General features: G+C 38.7%; 3 protein-coding genes across 5 annotated transcripts; 1 reads left to right on the plus strand and 2 right to left on the minus strand.

The window, feature by feature from the left end:
• Nucleotides 1-2,760: 2,760 nt before the first annotated feature.
• On the plus strand, nucleotides 2,761-6,396 carry LOC106354070 (probable protein S-acyltransferase 22). 2 transcript variants are annotated; one of them, XM_048736067.1, is made up of 10 exons: nucleotides 2,761-2,818; nucleotides 3,205-3,261; nucleotides 3,355-3,468; nucleotides 3,944-4,294; nucleotides 4,367-4,435; nucleotides 4,519-4,590; nucleotides 4,680-4,808; nucleotides 4,893-4,973; nucleotides 5,054-5,242; nucleotides 5,336-6,396. In XM_048736067.1, exons 2-10 carry the CDS (start codon nucleotides 3,220-3,222, stop codon nucleotides 6,086-6,088), a joined length of 1,800 nt encoding a protein of 599 aa, XP_048592024.1. In that variant the 5' UTR covers nucleotides 2,761-2,818; nucleotides 3,205-3,219; the 3' UTR covers nucleotides 6,089-6,396. The 2 variants fall into 2 exon arrangements, with proteins under 2 accessions (XP_048592024.1, XP_013649369.1); XM_013793915.3 differs by lacking the exon at nucleotides 2,761-2,818 and having other exon boundaries at nucleotides 2,845-3,261.
• Nucleotides 6,397-6,809: 413 nt separating this feature from the next.
• LOC106354071 (CSC1-like protein At1g69450) lies at nucleotides 6,810-10,605 on the minus strand. 2 transcript variants are annotated; one of them, XM_013793916.3, is made up of 10 exons: nucleotides 10,347-10,605; nucleotides 9,710-10,051; nucleotides 9,484-9,639; nucleotides 9,143-9,206; nucleotides 8,850-9,059; nucleotides 8,583-8,768; nucleotides 8,211-8,509; nucleotides 7,586-8,135; nucleotides 7,261-7,494; nucleotides 6,810-7,177 (listed from the first exon to the last, which is right to left on the minus strand). In XM_013793916.3, the coding sequence occupies exons 2-10, from the start codon at nucleotides 9,985-9,987 to the stop codon at nucleotides 7,007-7,009; spliced, it is 2,148 nt and encodes a 715-aa protein (XP_013649370.2). In that variant the 5' UTR covers nucleotides 9,988-10,051; nucleotides 10,347-10,605; the 3' UTR covers nucleotides 6,810-7,006. The 2 variants fall into 2 exon arrangements, with proteins under 2 accessions (XP_013649370.2, XP_048592023.1); XM_048736066.1 differs by having other exon boundaries at nucleotides 10,319-10,552.
• Nucleotides 10,606-11,140: 535 nt separating this feature from the next.
• LOC106354072 (transmembrane emp24 domain-containing protein p24delta10) lies at nucleotides 11,141-12,416 on the minus strand. Its single transcript, XM_013793917.3, has 4 exons — nucleotides 12,114-12,416; nucleotides 11,820-12,029; nucleotides 11,589-11,665; nucleotides 11,141-11,511 (listed from the first exon to the last, which is right to left on the minus strand). Exons 1-4 carry the CDS (start codon nucleotides 12,327-12,329, stop codon nucleotides 11,367-11,369), a joined length of 648 nt encoding a protein of 215 aa, XP_013649371.2. The 5' UTR covers nucleotides 12,330-12,416; the 3' UTR covers nucleotides 11,141-11,366.
• Between the last annotated feature and the right edge of the window lie 176 nt (nucleotides 12,417-12,592).

Consider the following 12,592-nt stretch of genomic DNA (forward strand, 5'->3'; position numbering starts at 1 on the left):
TTTTAATTATCCGTAGTATTAATGTATTATACTCTATTAATTATGTTTTTTGGGATTTTTAAAAGAATGCTTGTCTACCTTCGTTGTGTTCTTTCTTTTTTCGATGAATTATTAAATTACGATCTCTTCTACCAAGAACAAAAAAGAATATGAACAAGGAAAACGACATACACAAAGAGGTCCTTAGAATTTAATGCTTCACATTTACTCCTTCACCCACACCACACACCTTTTGTCCCAAAAAAGATCTGTTGAGTTTTTTTATAAAATAATTTATAGTTAAAACAAAATTATTCAAATAAAATTTCACAATCGCATTATATACATTTAACCAAAAAAACAAATTTTCAATTAAATGTAAATATAATTATTTTTATCAAAAATGAATCTATCAAAATATGTAAAAATTAATAATAAATGGTAATGACTTCGGCGGTTACTTCTTGGGATGTGTCAGAAATCCGTTCAAAAATGTGTTTTATATTTTTATTTAGGAAATAAAATAAAACATTTCCAGTTCCTTAAGAAAAAAACTTTTTATTTTACTCCTAATAAAAAAAACAGAAATGTTTTTAAATTAATTTTCGTATCTGCATGCAAAGTCGACGTATATTAATTTATAGACATGTAAGACATTGGCTTTCGATCCATGTTGACCCTTTTTAAGAGGTTGCATGAAAAAGTTTACCAATTATAAAAAAAGTTATATCTCTCTTTTTTTTTTTACACAAAATTTCCATCGTTTTCTGACAAGAGAATACCATAAGAAGAGACATACGATCTGCCAAAACTTTCAAAAAATTGAAACAAAAACCATAAATTAAAAATAAAATAACCCTTCTAGGGAAAAATATATTCCATATTCATTTATCTTCACCCGACCGTCGCTTTCTTGGTAGCTATGTTCTGTCACTGTCCATTTTCTCAGGCCTCGAATATGAACAATATGGGAGCTACTTAAATAATATTCCTCCATTTACGTATCTAATTATAATCATACTTCTTGGAGTTAAAAAATTCTCTTTAACCAAACCAGCTTGATTATTGTAACCACTGTAAAGTGTGCAGAGTAGCTACCAGTTTGGAAGACAAACATTTAAGACATTAGTAAAGTCTTCTGGGTACAAATATTGAATGCGACCTTCAGTAATTAAATACACAAAGACACATCTGTAATAATCTAGATTGAAGAGGGACATGTTTATGTCAAACATTAGGCTTACCTAATCACAATCATGCTCATTTGATCACTACAAAAGCAGAAAAAAAGTACTGGGGTAAAAACATAAACGATAAGAAAATCAGTGGGTAAAAGTAAAATTAAAGAAAAAAAACAGGGGAAGTGAGAGAGAGAGTGATGAGTTATGTAATGTAACAACAAAAGAAGAAGAGAGATTTACACATAAAGACACATTCTGTCTTTTGTTTACCTACAAAGACACATTCAGTATTTGACACACTTTTTGTGTACGGATGCCACAGTTGTGGACGAAAAAGTCCTTTGTTTGAGAAACAAGCAATGATGTTTGGTTTAGAATGAAAGAAAAAAAAACTAAATAGTCACTTATTTATTTGAGGAAGTAGGTCTATCGGTTAGTGAGTCTATTTTAAGCCCTTGGATGAGATGCTAATAAACCATATCCAATGGATGAGAAAATGACAGTACAAAAACTTAAATTGTTGATAGTGACTCATCAAGATTTGAGTTTTTTTTTTAAATAAGTAATACTAGCTTTCTTTTCTTCTTCTTCAACGAACTTAAAGTTATTTACGAAAGTGTGTGAATCTTTCAAATGTTTTTTTGAGTTTGTTTTTGGTTTTCTCGTTTTTGATTCTAACAGGGCAGGGAAAGCGTTGAGAAGTCAAAGGTGGTCAAGGGATGTGTGGATATGGGTTATGTGGATTGGGGTTTATGATTTGGGGAAGTGTAGATAAGAAAGCATAGATAGGGGAGTGCGTACATGTTGTATAATTGTGGATATAAATTGAAAAAATTGTAACATTATATAGAGACACAGAGAGACGTGGACAATGATGGTGTGGTCAGTGACGACATAAACATGGAAATTGCGTATCCACGACTAAGTATCCACAAAATCCTCAAAATATAACCCAACCACAGTTCATGTATCCAACACGTATCCACACATCTGTGTCCTTACCCAACATTGCATCCACAACCAACCCCCCCCCCCCCCCCCACATGCGCTTGTGTGTCCACGGATACGTAGCCACGCCCTAATAACCTCAGAAACAACAAACAATGGATATCAGATGGAGGAGACAACGAGATTCGTGTTTGGTCTTGGATGTTAGATAGAAGAGCCAGAGAGATTGGGTTTTGGTGTTGGGAAGATCCAGCAAGAAGACAACTGTGTAGGAAGAACACGCCGACCTCTGATGAACACAACGGTCTCGGAAAAACAGACTGTCTCTGAAAGTGATGGAGAGGACGACAGTGCTCTAGTTCAAATATAATTGTCAAAGATGATAGATGAATCTGAGAGGTGTGTTTGGAATTAGGTTAAGAGAAAGGGGATCTGAGAATTTTAAGTTATGGATGCAAAATAAAAAAAAATGTTTCTATAATTTATTATTTACTCAAACACTTGATGTCGAGTTCAAGGGCAAATTAGACAAAATGACTTGGGAAAGTGTCTTCCAAACTCAAATTCCAAACTCAAAGTGTCTTATTAGGTAATTGAAAACTCAAAATGTGTCTTTGAAGGTAAATTTTTCAAAGAAGAAAGAAAAAAACAAGTGTTACTGGATTTGCCAGCAACAAGAGTGTGACACATGATTTGGCCTTGGGGAAAAGGTAACTGCTTTTACATCTCTTAATTATAACTCCTTTTCCCTCTCTCCTCTCTCTCTCTCTTCCATGGTGGTGGGTTCTTCTTTAGATCTCTGAACCAAAGCTCAAAGCTTTACACAGAAGGCACAGAGAGAGAGAATCAGAGAAGCCACAAACAAAGAGTTTTACTTTATTTCTTTTTGTTTCTATTTGATATTTTTTTTTTTACTTTTTTCACTCTGTGGTCAAATGTCTTCCTCTCTACTCTTCTTCTTCTTCCTTTTGGTTTGAGTCTCTCTTGTTACTTTAGAGAGAAAAATGTTGGCTTTTTGGAGAAGATGAGTGGAGAAAGGGAAAGTTTTTATGTTTAATTGAGTTGACCCACTTCGATCTACATCTGGATTTTGCAGCATTCTAGAGCGAAAATGAGGAAACATGGATGGCAACTTCCTTACCATCCTCTTCAGGTAACTTCAAACTGAGATTTCCTTGGTGGGTTTTGATTATTTGAGGTGAAAGTTTGAAACTTTATCTTGTGGGTTTTCACTTTTCTGGGTAAGGTGGTGGCTGTTGCTGTGTTCTTGGCTCTAGGGTTCGCTTTCTACGTCTTCTTTGCTCCGTTCGTTGGGAGCAAGATTCATCAGTACATTGCGATGGGTATTTACACTCCTCTGGTAAGCTAAATCTAAATCAAATCTGCTTTCAATTAAACATTGAAAAGGCTTTTAGAGATCAAAGTTGTGTACTTGTTGTCCTTTTTTATGTGTTTGTCTCTTACTCTGCTATCTTTTCTATTTCTGGGAAGTATATAGACCGTTGGTTACACAAATCTAACATGCCTTAGTTTGTCTATTATAGCTAATTAGGGAAATTGGATTTTACATTCCTTTTAGTTGGATCTTGATCTGGTCCCCATCAAGAGCTTAGAAGCATACAAATGGCCAAGCTAGCTCTAGTATACTTCTTGATTCTGAGCTTAATTTTAGGTCTATGGTTGAAACTTTGATCTCACATCTGTAGCAACTGATTCAATCCTTTGCATACAGTGTGGTATCATCATTGCATTCATCTTACTTTTAACCCTTATGTAAACTTTGATGGGTTGATATTTAATGAAAGATTAAGTCAGTGGCATATGTTTTTTGGCAGATAACGTGTGTGGTTGGACTGTATATATGGTGTGCGGCTTCAGATCCTGCAGACCGTGGAGTTTTCCGGTCAAAGAAGTACCTGAAAGTTCCTGAAAACGGGAAGCTTCCTCAATCAAAGGGCTCAAAAGATGGTTGTGGTGGTGCTAAGTCTCATGACAGCACATGTGTACAGGATCAAGAAAATGGAACTAACACCAAGAAACTGGACTCATCGCAAAGATCTTGTTTTCTGCGTGTGCTTTGCTCTCCTTGTGCATTGATTTGTGGTTGCTGCAGTGGAAGAGATGAATCTTCTGAGCAGCAGATGAGTGAGGATGGGATGTTTTATTGCAGTCTTTGTGAAGTTGAGGTGAGAGAATCATTTGAAACCATAAACTTGTTTAAGACTAATCATTCTGGATCATGTATATTCTTTTTGCAGGTCTACAAATACAGTAAGCATTGTAGAGTTTGTGACAAGTGTGTGGACCGTTTTGATCATCACTGCAGGGTATTGAAAAGATCTGTCTGAACCCTTCATTCTTATTTACATTTCTTATCGTTTGTGCTTATGGACTTATGTGTGTGTTGTAGTGGCTAAACAACTGCATTGGCAAGCGGAATTACCGAAAGTTCTTCAGCCTCATGATATCTGCTATTTTCTTGGTAAGGCTGCGCTGATGATCTTTCATCACTCCATGAATGTTTTTCTCTTCTGTTAGTTAATTTCTGACTTGTTGAGTTTGATTTTGCAGCTCATAATGCAATGGTCAACTGGGATTTTTGTGCTGGTGTTATGTGTACTCCGCAAGAACCAGTTTAGTGCAGAGATTGCCTTAAAGTTGGGAAGCAGCTTCTCTCTAGTTCCATTTGTTATAGTCGTTGTAAGTTTTATCTTCTTATACAACTGATCTTCTTCCCTTACTGACTCCTGAATGCAAGTTATGAAGGTTTCTTTTCTCTTGCAGGCAGTTTGCACTCTATTAGCAATGCTGGCAACGCTACCCCTTGCTCAGCTTTTCTTCTTCCACATTCTTCTCATTAAAAAGGTTGTTTCCAGTGCCTCAAGTACATGTCAAGACTTGATATGTTAGTGATCAGACTTGACTAAATGAGTTTCTCTTAACAGGGAATCAGTACATACGACTACATAGTTGCACTTAGGGAACAAGAGCAAGAGCTAGAAGCTGGTGGTGGTCAGCAAAGCCCTCAAATGTCAATGATCAGCTCTTTCACTGGACTAAGCAGTGCAAGCTCCTTCAATACGTTTCATCGCGGAGCTTGGTGCACCCCACCACGTTTGTTTCTTGAGGATCAGGTACCTTGTTTCTTCACCAATTTTTCTTGTACCTTGTTTAATAATATAATATTATTTGCTCTATTGTGTTTATGTGTGTGTTTCTGTATACAGTTTGATGTAGTTCCTCCAGAGAATGCGTCTGTAAGTTCATACGGGAAGAAGTCAGTGGTTGAAGAACGCGTCAAGAAGAAGAACCAACCTGTGAAGATCAGTCCATGGACTCTAGCTCGCCTCAACGCAGAAGAAGTCTCAAAGGCAGCAGCAGAAGCAAGAAAGAAGTCCAAAATAATCAAGCCTGTAGCCAGACGAGAAAACCCCTTCGTTGGGTTAGAAGCAAGCAGCAGCTTCGGAAGCAGCGGCCGGAGAAACTTCCCAGCAAAGTTCGAAGCTGTTAATAGTAGTAACGGGAAGCACCAGCGAAGGCAATCTAAGCGCATCAGGTTACCAGCAGAGTTGCCTCTAGAACCGCTAATGAATGTTCAGACAAGAGCAGCTATTATGGAGACATCAACCAGCTCAGGGCTAGGTCCTCTTCAGCTAGAAGCAAGAAGCGCGTTTCAGACAAGCCGTGCGATGTCGGGATCAGGTGGTGGTGTTATGGTGACGTCTTCACCAGAGAGCAGCTTAGACTCGCATGACATTCAACCTTTTAGAGTTTCGTCTGAAGCGGAGGATTCAGCGCAGCTTAATGGGTTTTCTTCAGCTGTTGGTTTGATGAGTCAGCTAAGAGGACAACAACAACAACAACAGCAGCAGTCAATGATGATGATGCCATTGTCAAGGTCTACAAGTGATGGCTACGATGCATCTGGTGGAGAAGACAGTGATCAGGTTCCTTCTAGAAACATCCACAAATCAAGATGAGAAAGTATAATTAAGTTTTTGAGCTTTATAAGGGTTTGAGAGGCATTCTTTGATAAAATGCTGTGGTCACATTCAAGAAAAGTCAACATTCTTAGTCAAATGTTTAAAAGAGACTCTTACAGTGTCTGCCAAGAGCTCTTAGGTGAAGGCATCAGGAAGAGTTGTGGATTCTGAAGTTTTATTATTTTTATTTCAAGGTAATGAGAACAGTTTGAACATTAGGGATTGACCAGAACTTTCATCTCTTGTTTTGTAAGGAAAGATCTTGTTTTGTTTTTTTTTCATGAAAAGAATGTCAAGTTGCACAATTCATATGTTGTTATCTCAAATTCTTGCAAACCTCCTGTTTTCTGTAAGAAAGTGACTACAAACAATTCACGATCGAGATTACACCTTATAAAAATTGGAGAAGTTGAGATGTTCTGATTCTGAAATAGACATGATCAGTAGTGTTTACTTCCTACAAGATGCCACCACTGTTTTCTTTAAACAATGACCATCTTTTTGGAAGATATGTGTTTGAGTAAATAAAATACCAACACACTGAGTATAACTTAATAATTAATTTGAGTGTACAATTTTAGCATGGGAAGCAAAGCAAGTACCACTCAGTTACATACGATTACACGTATAATATACCATACAAATAAATCAATTAGAAAGAGACTGAGAGAGAAGGGACGCAGTTTGGTACTTGTTCTCTTACTCGCAAACAAAATCATTAAAGTAAACAATCCGTTTATAATACTAAAAACTAGGAAATCTCATGATTGGTTCTGTAAAGTTTTACAAATAAAATCATTAAAATAAATTGATATCGAGTTTCGATATATAAATCACTAAAGTTTTGAGGTATAAATGAAGCATATATTCACAAGTGTGTACAAAGGCAAAAAGCTATATAGAATAGAAGAGAAATCAAACTTCACTCGAAGTGGAAGAGAGAAGAGGACTAGTGAGGCTATCGTTTCTGCTTCCTGAGAATCGAAGTGGGCGCAGAGCTGGATCTTGGTACGCACTGACCAAGTTATCGTAAAACTCACCCATTCTTGGATCGTTTTGATCTTCCCTGTCTCTCTTCGTCAACACCTAAAGAGCCACAAAACACACACACACAGAGTTAATTCCATTTACGTTCTTGCAATCCTCCCAAGGAGATTTCGGATTGGTACCTCGGCGGGATAGGCGGTGAATATAGGCATGAAGCGTTTACGACAGAACTCATTGAAGAGAAGAGTGAAAACCGGAAGAGGAATAAGCAAGTAGGTAGCTAGTTCCATCTTCTTGAGAGCAAATAAACCAATTGCGATACCGTGCATGAGTACAAGAGAGAATATCATCGTATAGTGTATCATCGGCCAAAACATCCCTCCTGTTTCATACTTTGGTTCGTACACGTTTATAAACTGCATCCATAAATAAAACGCAATGGACTGCTTAGTTCAAGTGGAAGGAAAATTTTTTAAAATGAGTGTCACGTCACACTGTCACACATACCTGGTTACGGTAGATGATGTACGCAAGGACAAAGTAGAGAAAGATGAAAGGGAGTATCAACGGAGCTAAGAAGAAGTATGTAATCCCAAGAAGCCCGAAGAAGAGCACTCTCGGGGTGTCTCTGTGGTACCGCATAGGCGGGACTTCAAACTCTTCTTCCGTTGGTTCAAGCGATCTCTTCACGTAGCTGACCATGAAGGGAACTACGCGGAAGAGTTCAGTAAGAGTATCCGTCCATCCTGTTGTCACCACATAGGCGATGAAAAACGATGCCTGAGCTGGAACAGCCACAGCCAACTTGAAAAGAATCTCCTTTGGATCGAGAATCACAGAGAGCTTGTAGAAGGCTGAGCCAGAGAAAACAGTTGCGAAGAACACGTTCCATATTGTGAACCAGATCACTTTGTTGCAAGCACTCTTTTGTATGTCGCTGTGGCAGATGTGGCCTTGGAAAGAAGAGAGAAACTCCATGATGGGTGGTACTATTTTCAGAGATGTCTGAAGTATAAGACTTGGAAGGTACCCAGTTATGATCTGACTTACAATTTTCCTGCAACCAAAGATATATAACTAACGTTTAGCACAGTGAGCATAAAGTATTTTAAAATGTAAAACCTTAACGTACATCGATAGGATCAAGGTCAGGAATGGGAAGAAGTATTCTAGAGCAGACAGGTTGGTGAGACCTTGGACGAGCACGACTGGAACAAGAAACAAGGCAGTAAGGATGAGACAAGCGAAGGCAATGACAATCTTAGAAAGCCATTTCTGCATAAACGATGCGGAGAAGAAAGGCCAGTGGACATCGTGAGGCTCTGGCGCTGGTTCAGTGAGCCAGTAAGTGGGGTTGACTGATTGTGGCATGTGGAGTGCCATTGCAGCACCGTAACGAGACTTGAATGATACAAAAGCAGCTCTAACTTCCTACAACCATGAGAGGTATATGTAAATGATGAGGAGGGATGTAGTATGCAAGCACTAATATCTAAGGGCATACCTTTCCAGGTGATGAAACTTCAGCTTGCCCCAAACGTATGTTGTGTTCCAATTCCTGTAAGACTTTCTCATAGTGACCCTCAGGAGTGTCCTTGCGACTGAAGAATCTCATTGGCGTCTTTTTAACCCGCTGGGGATCTGCCTGCTTCTTATGATGAACTTTTTTATATAACTTCTTGGCATTATCCTGCAAGAGGGCAGAGTTGAAAAGAAGACACACAGATGTGTAATGGAAGAAGGCAGATTAGGTGTTTCAGTCAGGACTTACAACGACGCTTCGAAGCTTACTTGTTCGATGGATAACCACATGAGACAGGTAGGTAGAGGAATGATTTTCTCTAAAGAACCTATCAACAGTGTCGCTCACAGTGGCTCCATCAGAAGAAGGGACATTACGGACCAAGATGGTGAACTGATTTGGCTGAGGTTTTGATGAATGGAAATGCTCAATCCTTTTCATGCCAATATATCTGAATTCCTGTCAAAGACAAAACCATACTAGTGACAAATCTTCTAAAGAGAACATTGGTATTTGATTAGAATGGAAAGAAACTCGCTTACCAAGTAAAGAAGACAGCAGACGAAAGCAGTCACAAGATATATAGCTCCAAAGTGAACCCATAGCCTGCAAGCAACCAAACAAAAGAGCACTGATTGCAAGAAACCTAATGTCGTTTCTTGGGAACTATTATTGCTTTTTTTTTTCTGCACATAGTTCTTGCCATGTGTTGAAACTCAGCTGCAATAATGGAGCCTTAATAATACTATTAATCAATGTTCAAGAAATCGATAGGCGGCAGTTATGCCTAGACCGATTTTGTTTTGTTTAGGTTCAATTTGCCGCTTTAGCGCCGCCTAGACCAATTTTAGAACACAGCTATAAAGAGTGATGAGGTTGTTACCATGGTGAGCGAGTATTGAGGTTAACAACAGAGAATATATCCAAGGAATTGGCAGACCAGTCAGAATAGTTAATCTGAGTAAGCTGATCACCGAAGACGTTGACAGGCAAGATAACAAAAACCCCAATGATCCCAGCAAACAAGAACACTTTCAAACTGCACCAAGAGAGAGATAATCATTCATTACCAATGCATTATACATAACAATACAAAGATGGGAGTTTACCTGAAAGTAATCATTCTCATAAAGACGACGCCGTCCAAGCCAGATGATGCCATGAGTTCCTCTTCGGATGGCCTCCACGATTTCCAAATCCAGCGAACGGAAGGGATGTACCTAGCGACTTTGTTGCGTCTTCTTTTAGAGGTCCCTGCCACGAGCCGGCGCGGTAGGAAGACTTCGTAGTTGTGCGGCTGCTTCCTCAGGATAGAGTAGAGTATGAAGAGCAGTACGCAGAGGCACGAGTTTATCCCAACGGACATTAGAAGTGCAGACACAAGCATCTTAATGAGGACGGTTTCAATATCCTCAAAGCTGCTGTGTAATAATAAACTCTAGCTCGAGAAACTGCATTATAAAATAAAATGAGAAGCGCAGAGATTAAATTTTGGAAGAGCACACATCTCTCAACACGAGTCGAACCTATAACCTCTAAGATAAACTTTATTAGTTAAATTTAATCATTAGGCCAGCTCTTGATTGATAAAATCCCACCAAAAACGACTACACACGAAGGCTTAAGACACTACATAAGCTCAGATTCAAACACAACGCCCAGATTCTACTTTTGTTTTCTCTCCGTTCTCTTAATCAAAAGTAGTAAAGAAACAATACCAATCTGATTCAAATCGTGGGATCAAACCTGAGGTTGCGTCTGAGACGACCGCGAAATCGGAATCTAGAGTAGCGTTTGAAAACTTCAAAGTCAGTGATGGGAGCAGAACGCAGCAGAAATGAGAGAAATTGAAAATCTATAAATTGTAGTACTGTCCATATATAATATGATTGATTGATTGATGAGAAGCAGAAGCCAAATAACGAGAAGATTTTTTTAAAAAGTTTTAATCAATGTTGTGAATGAAATGGACGGTCAAGAACACGATTATCACACGCGTTATATAAAATGTTATCGACAGAATTCGTTCAGATTTGGACCTTCCCTCGCTCCCCCATTTTGTTTATTGGTAATTACCCGAAATGCCCTCAGTGTTCTTTGGATGTTTTTTATGATTGTAGGACTCTTCAAGGGTGTTTTTGTACATTTTGTAGAGTCAACGGCTTAGCAACAAACACCTGTTTATGAAGCAATCGCTATTATAAAATTGAACGAACAGTACTAATAATTCGACATTGGACATGTTCGTATATTCTAAAAATATTCTTTTCATAAGTGTAAAACAAGACAGAAGAACGAAACGCTGCGTTCTGAGTCCCCTGCCTGAGCTCGGGAAGAAGAGAGTGAGCACTTTCGGAACGATCTTAATTTGCTTTCTGTTTATACCTTTAGCTACCTCCTCTAACTGCTTCCCTGTGAATCACGACCTACTCATAATGGCTTGAATCTCTCTCCCTCCATACCACTTGTATCCCACAATGTGCAATGTTTACACAAAGTTAACGGAATGTGTTATTGTCCTCTATCACTCTATTATTGTCTGAAACTGAAAATGCACATTTTATATAGTTTAAACCATCAAATTATCCAAGTATTAAGGACCAACAAATCTAAACAAAGAACTAAACCCAAGAAGGACAATACTGGCACATAAAATCAAAGTTCTAAGTCTCAAGAGAACATGCTTGCAGTAGTCATTGACTTAATATACAACACCCAAAAGATAAGTAGATTGTTTCGTGCGTGTGATTGCCTGTAAGTAACAAATTAGATGACTTTCTTCTTCTCGAAAAAGGTCTTCAAGTGTACATACTGCATAGCTGCCACTCCTATGCATACGAATAAAGAGAGCAAACTCAACCACGCCATTTTAGTGTTTGTTGACCGGTTCAGATCTTGCATTTCTTCTTCCCTGAGGACAACACCCAAATCAAAGTCAATAACAATACACCAATCAAACATCTAAGAATCCAAAGCACAAGTCTTTACCTTTCTCTAAGATAAAACATCTCTTCATGAATAGAGTTGACAGTATCAAGAAGGCTCTTTACATCAAACTCCATGGTCTGCCACAAAAAAACGACAAACACAAATGCATAAGAACACGCATGATTCTAACACGAACATCAACATGCCTAACACCATCACATCCATAAACTCTCCAGCTCGAACAATTATTACAAGACTCAAAACTTATAAAAAAAAAAAAATAGAGCTTACTTCGACTTGGCTCTTCTTGGCAACAGTAGCCCAGCTCTTGGATTGAACACCCGTCCTCCACTCAAAATCAATGCTCAGAGTCACCTCAGGCTTATGATCAACGGCTGAGAAACAAGCCATGTAGTCCCCAGCTTCCACTGCCGAGAACGCGAATTGCCCAGACGCCACTTGATCCGCGTGATGGTACGCATTCCCTGAGCTTGACGTCACCTTTATCAGAATCGCCACATACAAAATCAGATCTCCCCAAAATAAAAATACAAAAAACTCAAAATCAAAACGGATCCGCGTTACCTTGACGGAGATCTTGTGAGATTGAGGCAAATCGTGGCCTTCGTGAGGGTTATCGACGCTGTACTTTCCCACGGTCATTGAATTGCTCTTGATGTCTTCCGCTATACACTTCGTCCGTCCCGAGTGCAGATCGAAGTGCAGCGAGTGCGTTACACGCGACGACATCACTAGAATCATAACCACCGTCCATAGCTTCTGCGACCGGAGAATAAACATTTTCGAAAGATAATAATCAGAATATCTTTCCTTCGTCGCCCGTCGGTCTTTATTATTGGAGACGAACACCAGTTACAATTTACACGTGTATCTATCTCATTGGTTAAGACACATAAGTTTATATAAACCGGTCTAAATTTATTAGGGCTTTCTCAGCCTACCCGGTTTGGTATTTATCTTAATGTGGTCCAAACGTCTAACATTAATTTACTTTTTCTGCAAGGGCAAAATAGGCAAAAGCTTTCTTTAAGATGCGCAGTTTC

The sequence above is a fragment of the Brassica napus genome, chromosome A7 (genome assembly GCF_020379485.1).
Source record: "Brassica napus cultivar Da-Ae chromosome A7, Da-Ae, whole genome shotgun sequence".
NCBI lineage: Eukaryota > Viridiplantae > Streptophyta > Magnoliopsida > Brassicales > Brassicaceae > Brassica > Brassica napus.

What these genes read in the sequence shown, in the direction of transcription:
- LOC106354070 (XM_048736067.1), top strand. Translation starts at nt 3,220, where the DNA reads ATGAGGAAACATGGATGGCAACTTCCTTACCATCCTCTTCAG. An exon ending in TTCCATTTGTTATAGTCGTT is followed by an intron (nt 4,809 to 4,892) that starts GTAAGTTTTATC and finishes TTTCTCTTGCAG; the next exon opens with GCAGTTTGCACTCTATTAGC. An exon ending in GTTTGTTTCTTGAGGATCAG is followed by an intron (nt 5,243 to 5,335) that starts GTACCTTGTTTC and finishes TTCTGTATACAG; the next exon opens with TTTGATGTAGTTCCTCCAGA.
- LOC106354071 (XM_013793916.3), bottom strand. Translation starts at nt 9,987, where the DNA reads ATGCTTGTGTCTGCACTTCTAATGTCCGTTGGGATAAACTCGTGCCTC. An exon ending in CTGACCTTGATCCTATCGAT is followed by an intron (nt 8,136 to 8,210) that starts GTACGTTAAGGT and finishes CTTTGGTTGCAG; the next exon opens with GAAAATTGTAAGTCAGATCA. An exon ending in TCACCGCCTATCCCGCCGAG is followed by an intron (nt 7,178 to 7,260) that starts GTACCAATCCGA and finishes GTGGCTCTTTAG; the next exon opens with GTGTTGACGAAGAGAGACAG.
- LOC106354072 (XM_013793917.3), bottom strand. Translation starts at nt 12,329, where the DNA reads ATGTTTATTCTCCGGTCGCAGAAGCTATGGACGGTGGTTATGATTCTA. An exon ending in CTCACAAGATCTCCGTCAAG is followed by an intron (nt 12,030 to 12,113) that starts GTAACGCGGATC and finishes ATTCTGATAAAG; the next exon opens with GTGACGTCAAGCTCAGGGAA. An exon ending in ATGTTTTATCTTAGAGAAAG is followed by an intron (nt 11,512 to 11,588) that starts GTAAAGACTTGT and finishes TGTTGTCCTCAG; the next exon opens with GGAAGAAGAAATGCAAGATC.